At 16.4% G+C, this 14,308-nt stretch overlaps 2 protein-coding genes across 2 annotated transcripts, besides 33 other annotated features; one reads left to right on the top strand and one right to left on the bottom strand. All coding sequences in view use genetic code 6, as the record gives it.

Moving 5' to 3' along the window:
* Positions 1–1,439: 1,439 nt before the first annotated feature.
* On the bottom strand, positions 1,440–4,236 carry IMG5_105700 (hypothetical protein; the record flags this gene model as incomplete). Its single annotated transcript, XM_004035068.1, has 1 exon — positions 1,440–4,236. The coding sequence occupies exon 1, from the start codon at positions 4,215–4,217 to the stop codon at positions 1,440–1,442; it is 2,778 nt and encodes a 925-aa protein (XP_004035116.1). The 5' UTR covers positions 4,218–4,236.
* Positions 2,385–2,446: a microsatellite.
* Positions 2,394–2,519: a microsatellite.
* Positions 2,413–2,633: a microsatellite.
* Positions 2,442–2,486: a microsatellite.
* Positions 2,529–2,746: a microsatellite.
* Positions 2,563–2,746: a microsatellite.
* Positions 2,563–2,815: a microsatellite.
* Positions 2,601–2,816: a microsatellite.
* Positions 2,824–2,848: a microsatellite.
* Positions 2,896–2,998: a microsatellite.
* Positions 2,947–2,978: a microsatellite.
* Positions 2,986–3,037: a microsatellite.
* Positions 3,070–3,101: a microsatellite.
* Positions 4,237–5,245: 1,009 nt separating the features above from the next.
* Positions 5,246–5,299: a microsatellite.
* Positions 5,300–5,392: 93 nt separating this feature from the next.
* Positions 5,393–5,425: a microsatellite.
* Positions 5,426–5,625: 200 nt separating this feature from the next.
* Positions 5,626–5,696: a microsatellite.
* Positions 5,628–5,729: a microsatellite.
* Positions 5,730–6,365: 636 nt separating this feature from the next.
* Positions 6,366–6,403: a microsatellite.
* Positions 6,375–6,403: a microsatellite.
* A 223-nt stretch (positions 6,404–6,626) lies between these two features.
* Positions 6,627–6,661: a microsatellite.
* A 215-nt stretch (positions 6,662–6,876) lies between these two features.
* Positions 6,877–6,914: a microsatellite.
* Positions 6,915–6,925: 11 nt separating this feature from the next.
* Positions 6,926–6,986: a microsatellite.
* Positions 6,926–6,993: a microsatellite.
* Positions 6,966–7,035: a microsatellite.
* Positions 7,036–8,304: 1,269 nt separating this feature from the next.
* Positions 8,305–8,355: a microsatellite.
* A 1,939-nt stretch (positions 8,356–10,294) lies between these two features.
* Positions 10,295–10,339: a microsatellite.
* Positions 10,303–10,353: a microsatellite.
* A 169-nt stretch (positions 10,354–10,522) lies between these two features.
* Positions 10,523–10,565: a microsatellite.
* Positions 10,530–10,563: a microsatellite.
* A 1,927-nt stretch (positions 10,566–12,492) lies between the features above and the next one.
* On the top strand, positions 12,493–14,238 carry IMG5_105690 (hypothetical protein; the record flags this gene model as incomplete). The annotated part of the gene is made up of 2 exons (XM_004035067.1): positions 12,493–12,816; positions 14,230–14,238. The coding sequence occupies 2 exons, from the start codon at positions 12,493–12,495 to the stop codon at positions 14,236–14,238; spliced, it is 333 nt and encodes a 110-aa protein (XP_004035115.1).
* Positions 12,889–12,927: a microsatellite.
* Positions 12,922–12,966: a microsatellite.
* Positions 14,115–14,194: a microsatellite.
* A 16-nt stretch (positions 14,239–14,254) lies between the features above and the next one.
* Positions 14,255–14,279: a microsatellite.
* Positions 14,280–14,308: the final 29 nt, after the last annotated feature.

Genomic DNA, 14,308 nt, shown 5'->3' with positions numbered 1-14,308 from the left:
TCTTAAAGTTATTTACCTTATGTTTTATTAATGAAATTATCTTTTTCATTATTTAAAAATATCTTTTTAACTTCATTTGTATATAAATCCTATTAATATCTTCTTTTATTACTTTCAATTTCCAAAGTTTTTAATTATGAATTCAAGAAATAATTTTATTATCTTAAATAAAGCTTAAATATTATTATAAATATGGTTAAAATAAAAGTACATGGTGCAAAAATTAATAAATATTAAGATACGCATTAATTTTAGAAACAATATTCAGTATGTGAACAACATGTTAATTAATCTGAATTACATAAACCGCAACATTATTAATTATTTTCGCAAATATATTCTATGTCATTTTTAGAGCAACATACTGATGAATTTTTTACAATTTAAATATTCAAAATAAATAAAAAAAATAAAACTAAATTTTATTTCATTTTCTTTGTTATTATAAAATTTTATTTATATTATTTTAATAAAAATATTAAAGATATTTTCGTATTTTTATTATTTATAGAAAATTTAACTTTAACAAAAAAATTAATAAATAAGATTGAACTTATAAAAGTGTTTTTCACTTTTTTTTTTTTTTTTTTTTTAAGGTTTTATTGTTTTTGTATTAGGAAATTCTTTTTGTCAATTTTCATATTGTATTATTTTTAGTCTTATATATTAAAATTTAATCTTTTATGTTTTTATTATTTTCCAGTTATATAATAAACTTTTTAAGATTTTTTTAATAAAATTAATCAAGATTCTATATGTAAAGCTTTTTTTAAAAAAAATATATTTTATATAGAATGGTGGTTTAAGTTTTCATTTAATTAATTTTGATAGTATAAAATAAAGTTTTTAATATATAAATATTGTGTATTTTATTCTTCATATTATATAAAAATATATTTTATTTAATATAATTATTAAAAATTATGAAAGAATTAAGATTTTAAAATTTTTTGATAATTATTATTTATATATTTATTTTTTTATTAAATATTATTATAGTTTAAATGTTTGTTTAATTTTTTTATTTTCTTTTACATTAAAAATAATAAATAAAATAATCAGGACATACTATTTATATAAAGACACTTTTTATCTAATTTATATTTTATATATAATATATATAAATTTCTAATTCAAATAAAAAATCAATTATATTAAATTCAATTTAATATCTTATTTTATTTATAATCTAAATTATATTATTTATTTATAAAAAAAAAAAAATAGAAATGTTTTTTATTTAAATTTTTTTTTTTTTTTAAAAAAAAAAAAAATTTGAAATTGTATATTTATAAATTTTCATTTAAGAAAAAGTTTGAAATTTAATTTTATTTTTATTTTTTTTTTGGAGGGGAAAATGAAAAGAAATATTTTTATTTAAGACATAAATATATAATTTATTTTCAAATTTTTAGTTAATGTCCTGTTTTTTTAAATGATCAAATAATTTATTTTTCGATTGAAATTTTTCTTTACATACATTACAAATAAGAGCTTATTCTTTTTCTTTTTCTTCTTTCTCTTTTTTCTTTTATTTTTTTTATTTTTAATTTCTTCTTCTTCTTCATCTATATCTTTTTTTATTTCGTTTTTTAATTCTTCAATAAACGATTATATTCTTTATCATCTATATCATCAATAATGTTCTTATTTTAAGTTAGATTTTTTATAGATGCTTATTCTTCTTTTTTCTCCTCTTTTTATTGCCTGATTTTTTATGCAAAAAGTTTTAATTATTCTTCTTCATATTCACTTTCTTGATCTCCATATTATTGTTGTTATTTAGATTCATTTTTCTTTTCTTCTATATCAGATTCATTTTTTTTTATTATTTAAGTATTTTCTACTTTTTGATCTTATTATATTTCTTCTTTTTATTTTTTAGGTTCTTTTTAATTATTTATCTAAGTTTAGTATTCGTCTTCTTATACTTCTTTATTTTCATTTTTTATAGGTTCTTCTATATCTTCAACAAGTTTTTTTGTTTTAGGTTTTTTGTTTTTTTTTTCTTCGTTTTATTCTTGTTCATATTTTTATGTTTTTTCGTCTTTTGTAGATTTTTTATTTTCTTTTTTTTTAATTTCCTCTTATTTTTCTTCGTCATCTTCATATTTTTTTGTTTTTTATTTTTTGGGATTTTCATCTTATCGTTATTGTTTTTTAGAATTTTTTTCATCTTTTTTATCTTTTTATTTAACTTATTTTTGAATTTATTCATATTCTATTTCTTATTGCTTCTTATTAATTGTTTTTTTGTCTTTATTTTATTATTCTTTATCTGATTCTTAAAATTATTCTTCTTCTTATTATTTTTTGGTTTTTTTTATTTTCTTTTATTAAGTTTTTTCTATTACTATTTCTTCTTCTTCTTCTTCTTCTTAAAATTTTTTTTTTTTTTTTTTTTCTTCTTAGTCTTCTTTTTTTTTGCTTTTTTTATTTCTTTTTTCTTAAAATTCTTCTTTTTCTTAATCTTCTACTTCTTCTTATTTTTTATTTTTTTGTTTTTTCTTTTCTTAAAACTCTGCTTCTTCTTATTATTCATTATCTTGTTCTTATTTTTTATTTTTATTTTTTTTAGGTTTCTTTTCTTCTTATTCATATTCTTAATCTTCTTCTTGTTTTTTATTTTTTTTAGGTTTCTTTTCTTCTTATTTATTTTCTTAATCTTCTTCTTGTTTTTTATTTTTTTATTTTTTCTTTTCTTAATTTTCTTAATCTTAATCTTCTTCTTGTTTTTTCTTTTTTTCTTTTTTCTTTACTTAAATTTCCTCTTCCTAATCTTCTTGGAGTTTTTTATTTTTTTTACTTTTTTTTTAAAAAAGATCTTCTTCTTCTTCTTCTTCTTCTTTTTATTTTTTATTTTTTTTATTTTAAATGCCTTCTTCTTTTTATTTATCTTCTTCCTTTTTATTAGTCTTATTTTTAATTTTATTTTCAATTTCTTCGTCTTTTTTTTATTTTTCTTATTTTTTATTTTTTTTCAAATCTTCTTCTTCTTCATCTTCATTTTTTTCTTCTTTATCATCATCTTCATTTTCTTCAATTAAATTTTAAGAACTGATCTAATTATTATTTTTCTTTTTATTTTTCTTTTTCTTTTTACTCTATCCCACATTTCCTTATTATTATCCTCCTAAACAGACATGATTTTCCAATTCAAACTATATTTTTTCATCTAACATCCCTACTTCTTCTAAAATTTCCTTGATTCTTTTCTTATGTCCTTTCGAATTATTATGATTAGCCAACTAGGCCTAACTTTTAAAGCCTTTAGAGCATGCTTCACAGTAATATTCTTCATATAAAGCTTCATTATCATCTAAAACATCTTCATTTTCTTTATTTTTCTACTTTATTAAGTCTAATTCAGCCCATCTTCTTTCTTCTTCTTCCCTTGCTCGTATTTTTTATTCTTATTTTTTCTTTTTTTCCTCTTCTTGTTTAAATTTAAGTTCTTCTTTTTTCTTTTCTTCCTCCTTTTTTTGTTCTTCCAAAACTAATTTCCATCTTGGATCTCTTCTTTTACAAAACTCGACTAATTCTTTTATTGTATTTACATATTTCTTCTTTTCTTATGCCCTTTCTTTCTTATTTTCCTTCTCTATTTGTCTTTTTACCCATCTGTTTTGCCCTTCATTTATATTATAAGCATCACACCACGAAAAAGACTTATAAGTAGAAAATTAACTCCAGAATCTATAGAAATTTTTAACATCTTCAGTCGAATTTTTCGAGTTTCCGAATTAAGGAGGTTGTATGTATTCTTTTTCAAAATTATTTTCTTCTTCATCAGAATCATATTATTATTTAATGTCAAAAGCATTCTTTTCTTCTTTTTATATGTTCTAGAATACATCACCATATACTTTGTAAAAACCCTTTTCGTATGTATCATCATAGCCTTAATAACAGGAATGGGTGAAATATGGCCAAATGTTAAAGCCGTAGGCGTTTTATTCCATTTCTTCTTTTGACATTTCTTGGCCAAAAGTACCTTTTAATATCTATTCACGATGTTAATCATACCAACTCCTTTCTTGAGGGTCTTTTAAAACCTCATAAGCCGCATTTATTTCTATTTTTTGTTAATATATATATAATTTATGTAGGTTTTTTTCTTTTACCTTGGAATAATTCTTTGGAATTTTCGTCTTTGTTTTTGTCAGGATGGTGTTTTAATGCCATTTTTTTATATGCCTTTTTTATTTCTTCATCATCCGCTTTTCGGTCTACTCCCAAAAGTTCATAATAGCAGGTTTTCATTTACATGTTTTTTTTATTTCTTAACTTTTATTTTTTTTAATTAATTATATAAAAAATTAATTTAGAAGCTTATTTTTTTTGGCTTTCTTAGATTTTTATTGATTACATTATTTATAAATAGAAATATATGAATTAATATATATATAAAAAATAAAGAATAAAAATATATATAATAATGTTATTTTTTAAAAAAATAAACTTTTTTATAATTCATATATCAATTTTAATTGAATATTGAAAAAATATGTATATTCATATATACATAATATAAATTATTGTAGTATATTAAAATTATAGTATATTTTGCAATTTCTAATAAAATTAATAATTTAATTAAATTAAAAGAAATTCGAATATATACCGAAATCCGAATTAACCATTATTTAAAAAAAAAAAATATTTTTAGTAAGATTAAATGGTAAATAAAACCATATTAAAATAGAAAATATAATCACAACTAATAAATATATACAATTAAGTTTAAATTTATAATACAATTATTAAAAGATAAATTATTAACCAAAGAATAAAATAATTTAAAACAGAAAAAGGCTAAAACTTGCTATAAAAATAAATAAACCTCATAAATATAATGGCTTATTACAAATATAAAATAAAAATATATTTTAAAGATATTTAGAAAAATGGATGAAATAAATAATCATATTTATAATAAAATATAAAAATATAAAACTTAGGATATATATTCTTATTATTAAAAATTAAATTATTTCGAATAAACTTTTAAGAAATATTCCTTTAAAATAATAAATATAAAGTACAAAATTATAATGTTAATAAAAATTCTTATGGTTTAAACGATTAGAAAAAGTAAAAATAAAAACATTAAATTTGTTAATTTTAACGATATAAAATGTAAATAGAAAAAGAAATAATAAAAAAATCAAAACCTATTAGAGAGAGAGAATTTAAAAATAACAAAAGTATTATTATACAAAAGTAGATAAATAACATTTTTTAAAAAATAAAAATAAATTATAAAATAAAATAGATGTATTAATAATAATAAATAAATAATTAAGAAATAATAAAAAATAAGCTTTATTATTTAATATAAAAAAGAATATATAATAATTAAAAATTAAAAAATAAAAAGATTAATTATTGGTAATATAAGAAAAAATTTAATTAAGTAAAAAATATAAAGAAAATATAATAATAATAATAAATAGAAAAAATAAGATTAATTATTATAATATAAATAATATCATATCTAAAATAAAAAAAAAATATTAAAAACAAAAATACAAATAAAAATTTTTAATAATATAAAAGAATTATTATAAAAATATTATAATATATGTAAAATTTTTAAAAATTAATTTAAAGATAAAAATAAAGTATATATATATAAAAATATATATATAAAAATATATTTATATATTTATATTTTATATATATTAATATATATAATTAAAAAATTTTCTATTTATTTTATTATTATAAAATTTATTTTTATTTCATTTTTATCAATTATAATATTAAATAATTATTTTTTATGATATAGATAATTTTGTATTTAAATATTTATAATATATTTTTTTAATTAATTATAATATCAATATAATATGTATATTATTTTTTAATTTAATATTTTTATCCCTCTATATATAAATATTTTATTTTATTAATAATTTTAAGATAATAATTTATTGTAAAAATAAAAATTACTTGATTAATATTATAAAATTTAAGTTTTTTTTTTTTTTGATAAATATAATTAAATTTATGAAAAATATAATTTGCTTAAATAAAGAAGAAAAATAATAAAAATTAATAATATTAATTTTATTTTATATGAATATTTTTAAAAAAACGATAATTTTTATATTTTAAATATATTTTAATTTTTATAAAAAAATAAATTATATTAAATAGATTTAAATATATATATATATATATATATTTGAATAATCTAATTTGTTATAATAAATTAATAAAATATATGAAATAATAACACAAACTATATTATTATAATTTATATTTTAAAATAATTATTTACTTATAATTTTATAAAAAGTGTAAATTTTATCTAAAAACATTTTTTGCTTGATTTTCTTTTAAGAAATAATATTTATTAATATTAAAATTATTATTTTATTAATATTATTTTTATTAAAACAAATATTATGTAAAATAATAAACTTTATAAATAAATATCTATGAAAAATTGCAATATAAATTAATAAGATAAATTTCAAATTAAAAAAGTAAATTAAACACATAATTTATAAGGTTCTAAATATTAAAGAGAGGTTTATTATATAATATGAGAATTTATCTTTATAAAAAAAAAAAAATAGATTGAACTTTAAAATGGAGAAACAATATAAACAATAGGATTTATAAATAAATAAAGTTTATCAAATAAAATAAATATTTCATATCTAAAAGTAATATAAAAAAAAAAAAAAAATATTATATTTGATTAATAATTAAAATATTAAATAAGCCGAAATAGTTTTTAAAAAGAATTTTAAAAAAATATTTATTTCGCTTTGGGAATTCTTTTTTGATCTTAGTTTATATTATTTTATATTTAACGCCTTTAAAAGAAAAAATTAGTTCAATAATTTCAATTAAAGTGTAAGATAAAATAAATATAAAAATATTAAAATAAATATATAAATTTTTATTTATTTATATATATATATATATATATATATTTATATTAATATAAATATTTTATTTAAATATATATACTTATTTTTTATTATTTTTTATAAATATATTTTTTTATTATTTTATTATAGTTTATATAATGATAAGCTTTTATTATTTTAACTTTTTTTAACTTTATTAAGTTAAATTTCATTACAAGTGTTTTATGATATTTAAAAATTAAAATATTAAAGATATTTAAATAATTAGAAAGCTACAATATTATAAAGATTTAACAATTAGATTTAATTTTAAAAGGATATTTAAAAAAGAAAGAACTTTTCTATTTATAAGAATATAAATACTGAAGAAATATAAGTAAATTATCATTAAAATTTTATATTATAAAAATAAAAATATAAAGAATAAAAAAAAAAAAAAATTTAGATAGGAGATATACTTTTTATTAATTAAAATGAAACAGTCTAGGCAGATATCATTATTTTAGATATCAGTGATAATATAGCCTCATTTGATATTCAAAAAAATACAGGAATTTCTTTTTCAAATATTAAATAACCATGTAGCTTAACCTACAGTATTTTTTTTTAAATTGAAATTTAATAAAAAATAATTAATTAGTTTCTAAATCTTCAAAAATGAAAGGAAAACATTTCGATTTTAAAAAAATTTTGAACGGAAAATTTAATTATTATTGTCCTAATATAAGAGATTAATAAGGCTTTGAAGGCTTCTTGAAATTACAAAAAGACCCTTCTGGGACTATTATAAGTGAATAAAATATAGCCAGAAGGGGAGAAGTATTGGAATATGCAGATTGGTGTTTGGGTTTGGTAATTTATTGTGGTATAGATTGTTAATATTTTACTTAATTTGAGGGAATATAGTAAAATAAAATGAGCTATTTTGTTAGAAAAGGAGAATAGTTATTCGGTATATATTCATTTTTTATATTATTTCTTTCTATCATTAATTTATTGTATTAATTTACTAATAATTGTATTGATAATTAAGAGAATTAAACTAATTCTGGTAATATTTTTATTTCTTATATCAATGATTATTCAATATTTTATCCATAATTGCTTTATTTTATTTTGGATTTTTTAAGTATTTTAAATGGATTTTTAGAAAATAATAAATTTAATAAAAAATAATTAATAAAAAAAGACAAAAATAAAAATTAATAATTTTAAATTAATTCAGAAAAAGAAATTTCAGATTTACATTTAAGTACGCATGTTTTTTTGGAAAAAAGTACACTTTTAAATTCTTTATGCAATTTTTCTATTTGCAAATTATATTTAATAGATTCTTCTTATTAATTTTAATCTTTTTAAGAAGATGAAAATTATTAAAATAAAGATTAGAATTAAGGTAAAAAAAATTATTTAATTAATATAAATATATATATATATATATATATATATATATATATATATATATATAGAATTTAAAAAATAATAAACATATAATAATAATGATGATTATGATATCTTACCATTTAAGAAATCTATTTCTATGAAAAATGCAAATAATTTAATAATTAGAACTAAAATATAAAATAATATGTTTATTACTACAGAATAAATGTTTGATGAAAATGTTTTATTAAAGAAATCTATTCCTATTACTAAGTAGGTAAAGCATAAAGGAGATCTAGAAATATATTCTACTTTATTATTAAGATAATTAAAGTACACATTAAGTAACTAATAGAGAAATTCTCGCAGCTTTTCAGCGTAATAAAGTCTTACTATCAAAAAGGAAGGAAACGAAATAGAAGATGATAAAAACAACAAATTAATATAGTCTATAAATATGAAAAGATAAAAAAGTATCACTTCTATAAATTAAAAGCCTATAGAATAAGATTAAGGCAAATATTTGAGTCCTTAGGAATTTACTGAATGTATATATAGCACTATAAAAATAGATTAGAAATAAAATGAGATTACTATTATGGATAAAGTATAGGAAAATAATAATAATAGATATTCCTTAAAAAAAATGGTCTAGTAAAGTATTTACTTTAATACAAATAAAAATACAGGGGGGATGAATTGTTTAGGATAAAGTAGCTATAACAAATTCGAAAACTCTTAAATCCAAGTTTCTCCTTTAAGAAAATTAACTAAAAAAGTAGCAAGTATTAACATTTTCCCTTAATTTAATGAAATTAAACTATATGAAGAACTCTAGAATAATACTTAGAAGTATGAATAATAAAATTTGATATTTTTAGCTGTTAATATATGCCATATTTCTAGGACAGTTTTTATACCAAGTTTGGGGAAAATTAATAATAGTAATATTAATTTTTACGATAGGTTATTTCTTGATTTTAGTAATAAATTTGGCTTTACATTTAAATGTGTGTCAAAGACTAATACAAAGTCTAAATAATATATAATTAAAAAAACTAGAATATTATTATTGCTGAAGTACTTATTCCTCCTGTTTATAATATAAGAGAAACTAGACTATAAATATTGGTAAAATAAGATAATTAATATTTTATTTATACGAGGTAAATTTAAAATATATAATTAAATTTATATATTTATTTTTTTAACAGAGAAGAATTAAATTATTAACCATAATATTTAAAAACAAGTAGTCTATATAAAGAGAAGTTAAAGGAGTAGTTATAATTTATGTTAGAAAAGGGCTAAATAGGTATTCTTTATTCCAGAAAGAACATAAGTTAGGAAACAGTTAATTAAATGGTAGAAAAATATGGGGCTATATCTAAAAATTTAAACTCTTTAGAGAAGAAAATATAGACATATATTTTATATAAAGCTTAAATATTTGATATGCAAATGATAGGACTTTTTGGTATCAAATAAAATTTAAATCGTAATGCTATTTAATTAATAAATAATCTAAAAAATGCAGAAATTAATATTTTTTTACTTTCTGGAGATTCATATTTGAGATCAGTGGCAGTTGGGTATGATTGCGGGATTTTTGATGGGAATAATTAAATTTTGAGGTTTTAAATTAACAAAGACAATGAAATAAAAAATTAAATGATTAATAATTTAAAGAAATTAAAATAAAAAATATAGTTTAGAAATTAAAAAACTTTCATGTTTAATAATTATAGTAAATATTTATTTTATACACATAAATTTATTTTTTATTAAGATTAAAAAATAAATACTAGCAATAGTTAAAGTGTTATTAATCCTTCTTTTTATGATGAAAATAGAGTTTTTTTACTTTTAGATGGCATGAGTTTTTCTTAAATTATGAAAAATAAATATTTACGAAATCATTTTTGTTTTATTCTATATTTTTGTGATAGTTGTATAGGATATTCTTTAAATTAGTTTTAAAAAGGATAATTTGTAACATTAATTAAAAATTTAAATAAATGTAAATATAAACATATATACATATATAATATATATATATATATATATATTTATATTTATATATTTTAAAAATCATATTTTTATAATTAGAATCTTTTTATACTTTATCAATTGGATAAAGTTTAAGTGATATTTTAATGATGTAAAATTCAGATTATTCAATACAGTATGAGAAGTAAAATTATTTAATAAATATTGATAATTAATAAAACTAATTATTGGATAATAATAATATAAAATTTTAAAATAATAATATTTAAAGTAATAATTATTTTAGTGATTTAAAAGTACATAAAATAAGCACTATTAGTTATTTGTTATTTTCATATAGTAAAAATTCTTGTGAAACAATAGAAGATAGTTTATATTTTATTATTTATAGGAATATGTTTTTATTATTTTTGGCCTTTTTATGGAATATATTTACATGTAGTTATGGTAACATTATTTTTGATTTTTATGATATTATTTAATTGAATATTTAATTTTTGTTTTTATACATCCTTTTTGTTTACAGGAAAAAATAGAAAAGTAATAAACATAGTGTATACATTCATGTATATACTAAATAATTTAAATAAAATAAATACTTCTTTACTGATGTTTTTTATAAGTTCTTAATTTTGTTGATTCCTTAATCTCTTTTGGATTCTTTGATTTTATTTTTTTTGCTTTATTAATGTAATAATCAAGCTGTAATTTTAAACGGAATGCTTTTCGAATAATATTAAATTCTTTTTTTGAATAAAATACTATTTATTTATCTTACTCATTTTAAATTAATTTTTTACCAAAATTAAACCAGAAATACTTTCTTGTGTAATTTAATATTCCCTAGTATTTTTCTATGTATTAATATATTTATTACTTATTATGATACAGAATTTTCCATGTATTATTCAGTAAATATGATTCTAGTTGTAATTGTGGTCTTTTTAAATTTTTCTGTTGTTAATTTCTTACTTAGACTTATTATTCCTTTATTGAATGTGGGAATGATGAGAAATTAAGATAGGCTTATGAGTATTTTTTAATAGGTTTAAAATAAAATCATCTAAAAGCTATAAAGAGGAGGAAATATGAGTACTTAATATTAATAATAATAAAACTCTTATTCTATAAATTAATAATAATAAATTCAATTGTAAGGTTCTAAATTAGAAAGTATTTAGGAAAATAATACTTTTTCAGAAAATAACAGATAATAAAATTTAATTAAAAGATAAATTAATATTTCTACTTTAAGTTTGATTTTTAGAATTGTTTTCCGTGACGATGAAATCGATAATGTTCTTTAAGATTTAAATAATGAGAATTTTAATATAAATACAACAAAAATAAATCGCCTTACTTTATGTTTTAAAGATATTGAAATCTAAAAAAAATTCTTTTAATAAGAAATTTAAGAAAATAAGAAAATATTTATCATTAGTTGTATTATATTTACATTTTCAGTAGATGTTTTAATAGTTTTTATATAAGAAGAAGTAAATTAAAATTAAATTAAATTAATTATGGGAAAAATAGGTACCGAAATAATTTTTTGGCTAATATTATTTTATAAATATGCAAAAACATTTACATATATCAACTACTCTTTTCTTTTTCTGAGATTTATATATAGACTATTATATTTAATATTAAGTAATTTTGAGGATAATATATTGTAAACTGTATTATATACTTTAGTTTTTAGTTATAATTTAATGATTAATCCTTTAATTTAATGTGCAATTTAATTTAGTTTAGTTTTTTTCATTTAACAAAGTTTTTTTATAAATAATTACAAAATACAGAAATATATTAAAATATTTATTTCTAAATATATATTTTGTTAAATGTTTTTATTAATACTTCAATTTTTACTTTAATTCTATTCAGAAGAAAATATTAACATGATATTTAAAAAAGAAAAAACTTTTAAAGAATTAATAAAATAGTATTGGAAACTAAAAAAATCAATAATGTACTTTCTATACTTCTCCCAAAATTTATAAGAGATGTAATAGATGAAAAAGGAGTTAAATATTAAGAAGATTAAGGAAAAGTGGCTATTCTATTTTGCGATATATATGATTTCGATTCAATTATATAAGTTGAAAAAGGAAACATAATAAAGCTACTCGATTAGCTTTTTAAATCTTATGATAATATATGTAATATTAACGGTATTTAAAAAATAGAGACTGTAGGTAAAACATATATGGCAGCATGTGGACTTAAAGGAATTAAATAATAATAAAATTAATCGGTTATTAAAAATATACATCCAGTTATTAAATGTATCCTTATGGCAAATGAAATGCTTAATCAAGCAAAAAAAACTATTTATGGAAAGTTATAAAAATCTATTAAAATAAAAATTGGAATACATTATGGAGATGTAATAGCAGGAGTTATAGGAGGGCATAAACCATAATTTTCGTTGATTGGAGATACGGTAAATACAGCCTCTAGAGTATGCTTTAATGGAGAAGTGGATTGTATAACAATTTCTAATGATGCTATGAGTTCTTGTATAGATGAAGTATTTTTTTTATTATATAAAAAAAATATATAAGATAAATAAATATTAAGAATATATGAATAAATAAATATATATATATATATATTTATTTATATAAATATATTTTTTATAATTATTAATTAATTTTATTTATAAATTTTAATCATTTTTTATATTAATACATATACATTTATTTATTTAAATTTTATAAAGCTTAAAATACTAAATAAATCTTAGTTTTTAGAAGTATAATAATTTAATATAAATTTTATAGAAAAATTAATAAATGCAAAAGGAAAAGGTGTACTGAAAACTTATTAAATATAATTTAAACCTATAAAGAATTATTTTACTTAATCAATAAAAAAATAACTGAATAAATTCTTTATAAAGATAATAGTTAAATTATGTGTAACAGTATTGCTTTTAATTTTTTTAAATAAGAAATAAATAAGTAAAAATTAAGTTATTTGAATTTTGATAAAAACTTATTCTAAAACCTTAATGAATCTCCTCTTACTACTTCTTTTATATAAAAAAATTAACTCGTATGCAAATAATAACAAGAATTCAACTTAAAAAACCAAGATATTAGTAAAAATACCGAGACTATATATGATAGTAATTAATTTTAACCTTAAAAATCAAACTCAAACTATGTAAATAAAAAAAATTACATAATAATATAAATATATTAAAAAATAAAGGATTAATTTTTAGCATATAAATAATTAGAAGATGAATTAGGTATATGTCCAAAATTAGATGAATATAAATATTTAGAAGACTAAGAATTAGAGATTGAAAAAGCTTAATAACATTTTTCAGAAATGGCAAATGAAAATATAAATATAAACATATAGCATTAAAATTTTAATAAAAGTGTGAATTTTATAAAATTAATAAAAGGAGAATATAATAAAGAATTCGAGAATTACTACGAATCTTAATTAGTAGATGTAAGATTTAATATAAAAATATATAATAGTATTATAATAATTAAAAATTTGGTGGAAATTTTCTTAATAAAGTTAATGGGAGAAGATATTATTTAAAATTTAAATGTTTAAATTGTTAATAGAGTTATTTTTAATACACTTTTTTTAATTTAATTTATTTTAAGTAAAATTATTCTAAAAAGAAGTGTTAAGTTTATAAAAATTATTATTGGGTAAGTACATATTGGGTATATTATTTTAATGGCATATGAAGGATTCTATTTGATGAATTCGAATTTTAGTATAGTTACTAAAATTTATACTGCAAATGTAATTTTTGTTTTTGCAATTCTAATTTAATATAAATTGTTTTAGTAAAATTATATTATATATATTATTATAATATATTTATATAAATATATATATATATTATTAATAATAAATTATATAAATATATATATTTTTTTTTATATTTATAATTTACTTTAATAAATAGCATATATGAAAAAATTATAATCTGTTTATTTATTTTAGTTATTTATTTTATTTTTTTTTATACCAACGCATAATTTGAT

The sequence above is a fragment of the Ichthyophthirius multifiliis genome (genome assembly GCF_000220395.1).
Source record: "Ichthyophthirius multifiliis unplaced genomic scaffold scaff_1120509250875, whole genome shotgun sequence".
Lineage (NCBI taxonomy): Eukaryota > Ciliophora > Oligohymenophorea > Hymenostomatida > Ichthyophthirius > Ichthyophthirius multifiliis.
Note: the sequence above shows the minus strand (reverse complement) of the source record. Positions and strands in the feature narration are given on the sequence as shown.